The 14,097-nt window shown below is 40.3% G+C and overlaps 1 protein-coding gene across 2 annotated transcripts in view; it reads right to left on the minus strand.

Annotated features, from left to right (window-relative positions):
* The window catches only part of slc2a9l2 (solute carrier family 2 member 9, like 2), a 95,401-nt gene that overhangs the window by 79,695 nt on the left and 1,609 nt on the right, over positions 1-14,097 (minus strand). The window contains exons 1-3 of one of the 2 annotated variants that reach the window (XM_006784589.3): positions 12,520-12,584; positions 10,779-10,858; positions 5,914-6,015 (exon numbers count right to left, since the gene is read on the minus strand). In XM_006784589.3, coding sequence (XP_006784652.1) covers positions 5,914-6,015; positions 10,779-10,841 — 165 coding nt within the window. In that variant the 5' untranslated portion in view covers positions 10,842-10,858; positions 12,520-12,584. Of the gene's footprint in view, positions 1-5,913; positions 6,016-10,778; positions 10,859-12,519; positions 12,585-14,097 lie in introns of those variants that run through there. The other variant, XM_035905131.2, reaches the window with a different exon arrangement.

A 14,097-nucleotide genomic window follows, 5' to 3' on the forward strand; every position in this document is an offset into this window, starting at 1 on the left:
TTTAAAAAACAGCAAATAGCTTAATAGCAACAAACTGAGTGACTTCATTAAGAAGTTGAAGCACAATGAGTCAGTGAATGCGTCACATTAAATTAATGGCACTTGTATCAACCCACGAGAATTCGAAAGTGTCTTCATCGAGCGTGAAGACGTCGGTTGCATAGAAAGCAAAGAAAGGGGCCTTGTAGTGTTTTGATCTTTCATTTAACAACTGCGACTCTGTTGAATTCCTGTTAAACCAAAGCTGAAGCCCTCCCTGTCTTCAGCACTGTCAGGAAGGGCAGTGGTCACACAGTCGCTGTCATTGCTTGCTTTGGCTTAGGAGCTACTCATTGTAAACATCACGTATCACGAGCATGATTGCCGGCTTTGCTTAACTTAAGACTGAAAAATGACCTTTGATGTCACTTCAAATTTGCTGAAAACAATTCTATCGCTAGGAAAAAAAAGGGGGGGGGGGGGGGGTTACAGGTTACACCAGTTTCTACAGGGCTTTCATCACCCTTATCGCTACTTTTACTGAAGATCAGCCAAGTCACGTGCTATAGATAAATAATTACCAAAGATATGACTTCACATCACTCCCTGCAAACATCCACCGAGTTCAGTTATTCATGTGTTGAACAGTTATTTCTCACCAGCATCACAGCCACAAAACACAATCGATATTTTTAGATTTTGTACCATGGCAACATCTGTTTGACACGGCTATATAATATTTTACGCTCACTGGTTTTCTGTCAGAGTGAAGCTCTTCATGAGTCGATCTGTTGTTATGTTGTCTCAGTTAATGTCAAGCTGTCGTAAGAAATGTTTGCATAAATACTGATTAAGACTCCTTCATTTTTATAACAGGTGTTGTGTCGAGGGGAGATTAATGCCATGCCACTATCATGCACATTAATTCAAAGATGTTACTGGTGCACCCAGTTAACTCCAAGAAAATGTCTTTGTGAAGATTTCTTTAGCAGGGTAAATTTGATGTCTACAGAAAATGAAGGTAGTTATACATTATTAATGAGTAAATTCCCATCATCCTGACATTGTCTGGAAGTGGAATGAAGAGTAGCAAATAGTTTTTTGCCCCTACTTTGATGCTTCTCCTCTAAGATGAGTAGAGGTTTGTGGTCTACTTGCATATCTAATGTCTGATACCTCAATAGCTCGACCTATTAGAGTTCAATGGAAATGAATTTTTAACACTTCATATAATATTCCTTTGCCCACATTTGAAGATGGCTCGCTGCTGGGGGTGGCCCTGCTGTGCGTGGAGAAAGCTGAATGTTCATTTATAGGTTTTTGTGCCGCTTGTAGAAATGATTGTGGCTTTAGTGAACTATTAAAGAGATCGACTCGGTCTTTTTTGAAATGTAGTGAGAACTCTGTCTGTAATATTCCTTCTGTTGTGTTATCCTCATTCAACTCAACGTTTTTGTTGGTTTATTCTGTTCGGCTTTTGTAAAGACAGCAGGAGAAGTGGTGAGCCCTACTGAGGTGGAGGAGAGCCGGCGCTGCATAAATGATCAGCTGGTGCTTCTGGTGGGCAGATTCTATAAAGGGGAGTAAACAAAAAAGCAATGGCTCAACAACGACGTAAACTGGAGAATTAGCTGCAAAATACAGATTAAACAGTAGGTGGGACTTTTAAGTTTGCTAAAGCAGAAAACAAAATATCCAGGCAACAGATTTTGGGGTTGTGCAGAGTGGAACTGTGTGCAAAGAAGATCTGGAAGGTTAATTTTTGTTTGCTTGTTTTTTTAATTACTTCTCAATTTTCTTTTATTATTATTTTTTGTTAAGTGCATTTTACACCCTACTAATTCCATGCAGTAATCAGTAGGTCGCTTGAAAATGAGAACCTGTGTCTCAGTGAGGTTCATTTGTATAAATAACGGTGAAATAAATTTAAAATATAAAATAAAATCATGGGAGAAGGGAGCCGGAGGTCGACAGACGGATTGGGGCTGCAGCTGCAGTAATGCGGACGCTGCACCGGTCCGTCGTGGTGAGGAGGGAGCTGAGTGTAAAAGCGAAGCTCTCCATTTACCGGTCGATCTATGTCCCTACCCTCACCTATGGCCACGAGCTGTGGGTAGTGACCAAAAGAATGAGATCGTGGATACAAGCGGCGGAAATGAGCTTCCTCCGAAGGGTGGCCGGCCTCTCCCTTAGAGATAGGGTGAGAAGTTCGGCCATCCGGGAGGGGCTCAGAGTAGAGCCGCTGCTGCTCCACATCGAAAGGAGCCAGCTGAGGTGGTTCGGGCATCTGACAAGGATGCCTCCTGGGCGCCTCCTGGGTGAGGTGTTCCGGGCATGTCCCACCGGGAGGAGGCCCCGGGGCAGACCCAGGACACGCTGGAGAGATTATATCTCTCGGCTGGCCTGGGAACGCCTTGGTGTTCCCCCGGATAAGCTGGAGGAGGTGGCTGGGGAGAGGGAGGTCTGGGCCTCTTTGCTTAGGCTGCTGCCCCTGCAACCCGGCCTCGGATAAAGCGGATGAAGATGGTTGGATGGATGGAAAATAAAATCATCACATTTCTGAACAAATTGTTAAAAAGGAAAGCCTTAATAGTATGTAGGCTGTGTTTTGTTGAGTTCTACCAAGTATAGAGAAGTGAACGATTTGAAACATTAGGATTGAAGCCCTTAAGGTTCAAATAAAACCAGCCTGTTATAAAGTCTCACACAGCGTAAACCCAGGGTGGACATAATGTTTTTAATGAAAGCAAAGAAATTTCAGTTATAGCCTGCCACTAAGAAATTTGGAGGATATGTAGAAGATCATGCATGTACAGCATTTAAAGAATAATCCACTTGGATAGTAGCATAGCAGGTCCTAGAGAACATAATAACATGATGTCCTTGACAAGAAAACAACATTTCAAAACTTTACATTCTGAAATAAAAAATAGTGGGAAAATTATTGTCATTGTTTAGACGAAGAATGCATTGTTCATAATCTGTGCTATACTCCTCTTATTTATGAGAGGTACTGTGACAAAATATGCAGGCTCTTGGTAAGCGTACAACTACCACCCCCTATATATTGTTTTCAAGCTTGTTTGGAGGATTCATAATGTACTGAAGGCATCATATGAATCTGTTCTGTTAAAATCTTCCCATATAAGGTCAATCATGTATTTTCAAATTTATTTTAAAATATGGACACTGTTAAGAGCAGTATCAAAATGTGAAATTACACTGAACTGTCAGAAAGTACACTGTAAAACATAATATTATGCTTAATTTAAAATATAAAGTTGTCACGGCTGGGGCGGCAGTCGTGTGGAGGTGAGAAGGAGGCTCCAAATAGCAGCCAGTGGTGGAGGTGCAAGTGAGATTTATTTACAGTGAGTAATAACCAAGAAGCGGGCAGAACCAAAACATAAACCTAAACTGGGAAAATCAGAATGGAAATCAGAGCCAACGGGACAGGGGAAACGTAAACTGAACACACTCACAGGAGACGGGGACCTTCAGAATAAGACAGGAAACTCACAGACACAGAGAACTAGACGAGACACTGAACTTAGACAGATTCACACGCAGACAGTGTGACACCATAGACAGACAGAACACGGACGTGGGACCAGGGCAGGCTCAGAACAGAACTCTAACAAATGGCAAATAATAACAGAATACATACTCAGAATAACAAAAGCACAAAGAAACACAAAACACTGAGTCGGCAGACTCAGGACCACGACAAAAGTAGACTGAATTCAGTTTTTATCAGCTTTCTAAACTACAGCTCCTTAATCTAAGCTTGGGAATTGTACTACGATGAAAAATAAAATCATTTTAACATCTCACCTTTTTGTTTTGTGTTCAAGAAGCGGAGGATGAGAGGACACAGCTCACAGTGAACCAGCAGCAAACTTGATGACATCAGCTCAGCCTCACTGTGTGCTTTACTGCCTTTTTATGACTATTATTTACAATGAAAATACCACAAAATGATACATATAATTAACTATGTATTCAGTAGTGATGAGACATTCTAATGATGTGTTTATTTTAATTTGGCACTTTTAGCCTGTCACAGAAGACTGTACATTTTTGGTGAATTTTCCACCTCAGGACCTCCATAGAAATGGATGTCTTTTGCAGATGCATCAGCACATGTTTTGGCTATTTCACAAAGGATGAAAAGAAAGTCAGTGTGAAAGAAAAGGGAAACTTAATAAGGGCATGTGGGAAACGTTTTGCCACTGAGGACAGATTAGCACAACAGTCCTAGTTGTCCTTGGTTCTCTGTGTTTCTGACCAGGGGGTAAAATGTTAACAGGGGGCATTTTTGCACTTTTTTTCTTTTGGCACTTGCATTTTTTTGTCACTGGCTCTCTACTTTTTCACAATACAAATATTATAAACCACAAAATAGGAGTACTGTTCCAAGAGACTACTATTGCCAATTAGACCTTGAGGTCAGCCCCGCCAGGTCCTGCCATTTCATCACTCTTCCTCACTGGACTTGCTTCACCGGTCCTGCTTTGCATCATGAATGCTTGTTAAAGCAATACAGGCACAATCAAAGCAGAAGTGTGACCTGACCAGAACTGTGGTGCGTGAATCCACTGTTTTCCTACGACTTAAGAGAAGGAATGGTAAGGTTTTTGTGTTTTCTGCAGTATTAGTTGTTAGTGTAGGTGTAACTGCAGAGCTGAAGGTCGTGGCGCTTGAAGACTAATTATATAACCCGTGAGACATCTAATTACCTCTGAACAAACAAACAGCCTGATTGGAAAGCATGACCTCTGAAAAACGTTTCCAATCCGAGTGGCACCACATAATTGAACTTGTACATAAAAGGAACTCAAAAATGCAATTTCTGTTTAACCAGTCAAAGAAGATATGGACTTAAGTAAGCAATTCTAAATGTATGTATCAGATGATTTCTTTTGATTCCTTTGTTGAGAGTCCTTAGTACCAAGGCTATTGAGTTAAATTTAAACAGAGAATATAATATAAAAAGAGCTTTCTGTAATCATTTAATGTAAACTTACAAGAACATTGGCTGCACATGTTGTATTTTTTGGATACACATTACTTTGCAAAAGCAACCCCTCATTTCTTTATATTTTTTGCTGGAAAATTTGAAATAGTTGTAGTACTGAAAAATACATTGAAACACATTATATAATGCAAAAATATAATGTCCATACATTTCATACATCAAGCTAGAAAGTCAGTATTTGGTATGACCACCTTTACTGCTTCAATGCTGTTGAGGTTCAAGCTAAGAAGACTCATGACTCATTGTATTGCTCTGTGTATTTTTCTACCCAAGTGTGCTTTTAGTGCATTGGCAGTGTGTTTGGGATCGATGTCGTACTGAAAAATGAAGCTGCTGCCAGTCACATGCTTTCCAGATGATACTGCATGATGGATCAACTTTTTCATCACACCTGTTGCCACTGATTTTCAGTCCTGTCCAAAATGTAATGTACAGTATATTTAATAAGTATATGTATTTGGTCTGGAGGTTTAGGCTCCCCTGTTCTCAGCTGCCCAAACAAATTGTGAAACCATTAATCTGGCAGGACACTCCCCTGGGACTGTCCTGCAATCACATGGAAATAATACCTATATATAAAAAGTATACCTAAAGGTATTATGTATCGGTATAATACCTGTAAATGGTCACTGTACTGGGGATAAACCTGACTACAACAGTGTCTATGAGTCTGATATACTGTGTTCTGTTTGAATAATTTCTTCTTAATGGGGGGGGGGGGGGGGGGGTGTCTCTGAGCTACTGTTCTGTCAATTGTACCTTTATTACAACCTGGTTTTAGCACTGCCATTCAATATTTATGGATGAGTACTAAAAGTTTAATTACCGCGCAAAGAAAACATACAAAATCACTTGTGGTTCCCTGCAAAAAAGCTGAAAACAAGTGTTTGACTCACCAGAGCAGGAGCGTTGACCACAGAGAGGTTGTAGCCATAAAGGAAAGATGAGCCCAGGGAGCCAAAGAAGGCGGCACACAACAGGCAGGCTGTAAGTGACTGCTAATGAGAGAGCACACATGAACACATTATGCTAGTCATGCAGTCCTTTCCACATTGGTGTTGACCAATACCAAGGGCAGAACCAGTCAAGGGAATTCAACCCTGGGTGAGTTGTGTAACTCTGGGCATCAATGCTAAGAAAACAGCTTCTTAAATCCATGCTTTGTTTTTATTTTGTCAATTGTTTCATTTTAGTGCAAAGTCAACACTGTGTGAAATATATTTCTCATGACAACTGAATGTATTATTACTGAAAATGACAAAGGAGATTGGGAATAGGAAATAAACCATATCAAGGCTAAAACTGTGATGACCTGAAAGAAGCTCATTAAACACTTCAATACAAAAGAGAAGGATAGAAATTCAAAAAATGCAATAAAGGGGTGAAAATCATAAAGGTTTGCCCTCAGGGTAGCACATGATGAAAGGAGATAACATCATTAAATTGAAACCATTTTCCATCAGGAGAAGAAACTTGATTAGCAGATTGTATTGCATACTTACTTTATGAGTATCCTCTTGGCAAGGTGCTACGCTCTCCATCAGAAGGTTGTGCAAAATATTAAGTAAACGAGTTATAGAAGACCATGAGTTTCTATCGTGTATAGGTTTACGGGAGAGAAAGGGTTAAATAATGACCAGGAATGTTAGGAATCATCCTCGGGGGACTATACTGGGCTAATCTAGGTGTTTGCTATTACATGTTGCTATAAACCACTGGAGAAGTCTAGTGGCAACAGCAGAGGCACTGAAGAGGCAACAACAACACAACCTCCAAAAAGGGAATGACTTTATACTTGGTAACAACAGTCTATGGCTCTCTCTTTATCCTTATTAGGTGATTTATCTCTTTCTTCTCTTTGCTTTTTGTTAGTGTCTCGAAATGGTTCCGGCAGCCTGGGTTGCACAAGAAGTCCAGCTCCTCAAGGATGACACGTTAATACATGGAGACGGGTCGTGGAACCGTGGAACCATCATCAGCACAGCACCAGGATCTGCTCCTCTGTGTAGGAGGAACAGAAGAAGCACTGCCAGAATACCACAAAAAGACCTCCAGTGGGCTACTTCTGCATGTTTCTGACCAAATTATGATAATCAGAGTCCTTGAGCATGACATGAGGGCCTGACTTCCTGTAATGAGGCCTGTGTTCAAACTTGTGTCATTCAGCTTGATTGGCATTTGCCAGAAAAACCCCAGAACTGGCAGGTCTGCTATTAGCAGCCTGTTCTATTCACAGATGACAGCGTGCTCACATTGAGCAGATGTGACAGATGTGAAAGAGTCTGGAGATGGCGTGCCAATCATTATGCTACCTGCAATATCATTTAACTTGATTGATCAAGGTAAGCATAACCTTGGAGGGTCACACAGATCTCCATGTGTTAGTACCAGTACCCTGACAGCTGTTATGCATGGAGATGAAAACCTCAGATTCACCGTCCGGCCTTACGCTGGTACAATGAGTCCTGGGTTCTCCTAATTCAAGACAATTTCCAGCCAACTGTGGCCAGAGTGTACAGGTTCAGGTTGATTAACGCATTGATACCACTGACTGGCTCTCACTTTCCCAAAACCTGAATCCAATTGGGAATCTCTGGAACATTATGAGTCAGTGCATCCAAAGACACCAAATAGCTTCACAGAGTTCACTAACAGCCTTTTCCAGGTCTAACAGGAGGAGAACCCCAAGGACACCAGCTGCCATCTTATCAGGCTGTTGTTGGGAGCGTATACAGACAACATATGCACTAGTGAGCCACATATTATGACACAAGTTGTATCAGCATGTGTTTTCAATTTTTAACTCTGATTTTTGGTGTGTTTTCAAATGCAGTCGTCAAAGTTTTGACGATTTTCATTTCCACTGACGAAACTTGTTGGGAATTTTTTCTCTAGAAGTTACACAATGTGTGTCAATCACTGTGTTCAACTTGAATATTTCATTCACCAAGATCCAGTGTGTGATTTAAGTGCACATTTTGTAAGTGTAATTAATATTTTAAAACATCATACAGCATTAAGTGAAGGATGATAAGCTTTTCTATGAAGTACCAACCTTGGACCAATAGGCTGCAAAGACGAGCCAAAAAACTGAATGCACAGTATTGTTATCAAGTCCATGAGGATAAGATGCAGTAGAGCTATGAGGAGCCAGTGATTAAAGCTAAAGAAAATGAGTAGTAGACTGTAGATAAAGCTTTAGGAGGAGGAAAGGAAGGAAAAGTAGTGATTCCAGCTCATAATGATAAGCTAAAGGGGTGGGGTGTGGGGAGAGGGGAGGGGAGGGGAGGGGAAGGGAAGGGAAGGATATTCTGGATAGCATTTGAAATTGCATTTGATCCACAATGCTATCTGAGAAAATGAAGTCAAAGTAAAGGAAACCACATCACAGTTAAAGGAGATGAAGCTGAAACAGAATACATAAGGCTACTGCGAGCCTTGAATACGCATGTATAAGTCATCCTTATATATTTTTAATAAAGAGTAAAATCTCAAACAATCGCCTAAAAACCCAGGGAGTAGTGCCATATAGGGGAAATTGATATCTCATATTTTTAAAGGTTAAAAACTCACTGATAGTAGCATCTTTCCCACAGTCCCTTAAAAAATATGTCCCAGTGACGCTGAGAGTTCTTTTCACGTGTCTTTCCATGCATTTCCTTTGTTTGGTAATGGATTCTCTAGAGCCCCTTAAAGCTTAATCTTACAAACTTTGAAACAGACATGTGTGCGTGAGGGAGTTGGACTAACAATGGAGCGGATGAGCTACTTCCAGGTACTCACAGCCTAAATCAGACCTTCCCAAAGTGTGGGGCCCGCCCCCTAGGGGGGGCGCAGAGCAATTGCAGGGGGGCGCGGTATGAAAAGGGGTGGAAGAAAAAACAAAACGCTTGGACACTGCTAGCACAGGCGCTCACAGACACGCAAAGCAGGAGATGAAGCATTGCTGAATATGTTTCCAAACCAACTTCATTCTGAGCCAAAGACTAGAAAATATGGTGAAGCATATCTGCCCTTTGGCTTCACCTGCACAAGTGCCGAGGTAGGTTTCCCTGCAGGATTGGTCTTTCCTTCATCAGGAGCACACGCTGGGCTCTTCAAATCACGGTCAAACAGTATCCCACAGCTGTTTATGTTTTTGAACCCATTTTGCACAGAGAGGCATTTTTTGAAAAATGTATTGATAGCAATGTTGAATATTATTACACATGAAAAAAAAAAACTACATGTAAAACCTGCAGACAGTCAGATTAACAGTATTTTGTCTCTATCTGCCATTCTGCAATTCATCTCATGTAAAAAAATAACGTGGCGCACAGCGTGACGTGAAAAAGTCACATACCTTTTAACTTGTGTGACCAACTCTGTATTCCTCTTCCACACGTAAACGCAAAAAAGGAGTTTTAAAAAATATCAGTTTTCAGTGATTCGAAATGCCGTTTACGTGGACGAAACAGCTGCGTTTTCAAAAATACCCGTGTAGGTGTGGACATAGCGTAAAAGAAAGTAGTTTATTTTATTACTACCTGTAATTTATTGCAGATTACTTGTATTTGCTTAATTGTTTACTAGGTGTGAAATAAACTGCAATGGAGCAAAATATGTGTGTGGTTGGAGGATGTGTGCGTGCGCGCGTGCACGCGCGAGAAGGGGGGGCGCGAACATTTTTCTTGTAAAACAAAGGGGGCCCAGCAAAAAAAGTTTGGGAACCACTGGCTAAACTATGTTCTCAATCAGGGGCTCAGTGTGACAATCACTTTGTAGCATCTGTGAAGAGTTGGGCGCAAATTCCAACAAGACTAATTTTTTTTCTTTTCATAAATACAACAATACACAAATGACAAAGTTTCCCCAAGTGGCTTTGACACCTATACAGCATTTGACATCCACTGTCCTCAGTAACAAGCAAACACACAAATTTGTGCGATTTGAGTACTTGTCAGAAAATAAGAAAAATAAACACCCAGCAAAACATAAAAGAAAAGGACCAATTAAATTCTGTTTATCCTAGAGCACATTTCCATCCATCCAGTGTCTTCTGTTTATCCAATTAAGGCTCTCAGCTGTCATAGGGTGAAAAGCGGGGAACACCCTAGAAAGACTGCCAGTCCATTGTAGAGCTAACACAAAGACAAGAACCATTCACACTCACATCAACACCAACGGACAATTTAGAACTGCCAAAGAACCTAATCCAATGTGGACTGTGGGAGGAAGCCAGAGTACCCAGGGAGAACCCACATACGCACAATGAGAATATGCAGACACCCTCAAAGCTCACACAAATCTATGCATTTTAGACATAACACTGTTTCTGCAGAAGTGGACAGGCCAGAAAAATAAATAAAAGTAATGAAATATGCAGATCCACTGACAGACTTTATTGCAACATAATTTTAGTTTTTATCTGAAGAAGGTTACCACTAAAGCTGATGTCATTTTAGATCAAAAAGTGGGGCTCCAAGTTTCAGCAGCAGGTTTTAGGGGGAAAAGCTGGAAATGTGTGTGTTTCAGTTACAAAGGTCGTGTACATATTTACTGAGGTGCAGTATCTTCACAGCTATGTAATGTCCACGGATGACATAACGGGTTAATGTATGACATAGCAGCCAAATAACAGGGAAACCAGAGGTCTATATAGTACTATTAGGACAGGGCTGTTCCTCCATAAAGCAAAGACATGATTGTCTATATTATAACATTTTTCATGCCAGAACAACACAAAGAAGTACGTAAGAATCAGTGCCTTAATCTGACTAACCTTCTTTTCAGAGTTGTTAGTGCTGTCGTCTTGGTCAATCTGATCATCCTTTTGTTCGTCCATGTTCACGTGTCAGCGACCTTAAATGAGAAGGCCATGTTATATCACGTGAGATACGTTGTCTATATGGAAAGGAGACGGGACACATTTCACAACGAGGATGAGGAGGAACCGAAAACTAAGTGAAACGTGCTGAAAAAGAAAATGACTTCTTTGTACGGACATGCAGAACATCTTTGCAAGCCAGAAAGCAAACTGGCTTCCTGGCTTGCAAAAGTGTGAAATGTTACCCCAGCTTGAAGTTTTGAGGGGATTTTACCCAGTTGCTCAACAACAGGGGGAATACTGGTCTTGATTTAAAGTACACTTTAATGTCGTTTTCTACTGCTAGACCAGCTGACTGATCAAAGACTCAGTCTGCCACCTAGTGGTTATTAGAACAGCAGCACGCAATCACTGGGCAGTGGAAAACTGGTAGGGTTAAATAAAAAATTACAGGAAGTTTTATCCACCACAGGTTACACGGTGGTGAAAGGGGAAGAAAGAGAACTGTACTTTTTATGAAGCTTTTTTGGGATTCTGAACAAACCAAAGACAAAACCAGAAAGAAGTAATTCATGCAGTACTGATAGGAGTTGATACTGTATAGCAGTCCTCTCTGACTTCAAGGTTAATTACATTTTGCATTCAGACAGTTTCTGAAAAGTAAATTAGTCTCTGACTGGATGCAAATGAAAGCCAGCAGGACTCTGAGTCACAGGGAGCCAGATCAAAACCCACAGCTGTGGATTGAATTCTTAAGAAGACGTGTGACAAATCAGATTGTTCTTGTTTTACCTTCCTAATTTTACGCAAAGGAACTTTTTAATTAAATCAGCTGTTTGATCAGGAGGTCGAATTAGTGATCTGGAAGCTATAAAGTAATAAATGTGATTAATTTTATTGCCAGCCTGAGTGGATGATTTATGTTTTACGGTGTATTTCTTCAACAATAAATGGCTGCGAAGGCTAACGCTTGAAAGTTTCATGAGGCATAAGACAAAATTCATGAGGTGACTACATCTGCAATGGGAAATGTGCTCGTTCAAGCATCAAACGAGTCCGCCTTGTTTCAGAAGACGTTTTTAGTTGGTTGAAACAGTTTATACAAGGACTTCAAACTGTTTGCTTTTTAATGATGTTCTGCACTGTTGGAAGCCACCCAGTAGATAACGAGCAAAAACATATCCACATAGTGACCCTTAGCAGTGTGACTGTTAGGGTGTTAGTCTGAGATTCTACACCATAACTCTCAATTAGTGCAGTGCTGTAGGTGAAACACGCCTCATCAAAGCAAAATCATTCTCCGGCTTATAAAACCCAGACCCCATGTAGTATTGAAAAGTGGTTTTCAAAGATATGCACCTTGCTCCACAATTTTTGTATGTGGTACATCCTATACCCAGATAAAAACAACTGTTGTCCATAAATAAAGTTATGCTGTCTTATATATAACAGAAAAGTGACTAAAAAGCCACTTTCTTTGCACAATAACACACTGCAATGTAGCAATCTAACAAAGATGACTCGACGAGGACAACTTTACTGGACTTGTTCAGCTCTGTTAAACAAAGTTTGGTAAAACAACACAAGCCACGGTGTTGTGAATATAGTCAAAATATCAAAGCCCACCGTGGATACATGTAAGTCAGAAATGGCACAAAGTTTTTAACAAAAGGTATGACTGTGGGCATATACTTACCCAGCATTCAGGCAACGTATCCAGTGCATACAAAGAGAATACTCCCCAAACATTTCCCAGACATAACTGTGATAACACAACTGAGAAATGATTAACCTTGAGTTCTTCCCTCCCTCTCCATATCTGATATCAGCCACACTGCAGATAAAAGAACAAATACGCTGCATGTGTATTAGCTGGTATTACTGCATAATTGAGACACACAGACGGCAATGACTGATCTCTCTACTGTCCTGTCTTAATAAGAGCATGAACAGTTTCATGAGGATGGTAATAACAATTGATTATGCTTGATTAACTTACAGAAAGAACTCTTCCTCAAAAAAGGGGGTGGGGGTTTAGATGAAACCCATTTTTCTTCATTAAAAGGTGTATTAACCAGCAAGCTGCTCCACAGTATGAATCGATTTTAAATAAAGAATTTATGCCGTGGGGAAGAACAAGGGCTGTGAAATACACAACAAATGCACAAACATACCGCCAACATTATATTCTACAGTAAACTCAACAACCGCGTAAAACACTGCACAACTGTATCGTGGCACAAGCAGCTTCATTTTTCATTTTGCTGCAGTGAAGCACAGGTGTACTCCAGGAACTGGTGGCATCACTCATAGATGTGATTACAGGTGTTTAAAGTCTGACTTCCAACTGCATCCACATGTTTGACACTTTGAAGTTCAAAGTTCAAAGCAGTGAAATTCAGGTCTTCAATCACTAAGTTCACTTCTCTGCATTCGAATTGGACACAGTCGATAAAATGCGCCCAAACTCCTGTACGCTGTGGGATAGCAGGTGCACTGGCTTTTTTATATTTTTATTCAGCATTCAAATCACTAGTGAACCAATTGGGGGGTTTTCTCGTTTATTAGATAATTTGTTAGCTCCCCTGTGTCTCTTGCTTTCTAGGTCAGTTTTGGGTACTTTAGATTTGGGTCTATTAAGTAGCTGGTTAGTTATGTTACATTGTTATCCTATGTTGGCATTACCGCTTGAGTTTAATCTGGTTTATTTGATCTCTTCTAAGGGCCCAGAGATATATCTGACTTCTTGCAAACTCTTTTTTTAATACTCATTGTATTAACCCTAACCCCCTAGTATATTCATATTCAGAATCTATTTATAAAGATTATAAAGTGATAATACTAAAAAGGCATTGTAAAAGCATGACTATGTTGTGTCTCTTATTTGTCACATAGTACATTCAATTCAAATAAGAATTTCAATATTATGCAACAGAAAGTCATAATTACAAGACACAAAATCGCTGTTATCTCTCCTGATGAAACAAAAAGTTCTGATACACTAGGTCATAACTATAAGAATATGAGGTCACAATTAGGAGAAATAATTTTGTTTTTTGACAAAAAGGTAATGACTCTATAAAAACAAAGAGACTTGCAGATCAGTGTCCTCTTTCTTCTATAGCCCTAGGTCCCAGGGTCCACATCCATACCTACAGCTTGTGACTCTTACATGTCTTTGGTCTGTGGAGCAACTACAGGAAACACACACGGGCAATGGGAGAAGCTGAAGTCAAACAAAGTCCAAACAAATGAGAACCAGGAGATTCAAACC

This window comes from Neolamprologus brichardi, chromosome 5 (genome assembly GCF_056152115.1).
Source record: "Neolamprologus brichardi isolate AB-2024 chromosome 5, ASM5615211v1, whole genome shotgun sequence".
In the NCBI taxonomy this organism is placed as follows: Eukaryota; Metazoa; Chordata; class Actinopteri; order Cichliformes; family Cichlidae; genus Neolamprologus; species Neolamprologus brichardi.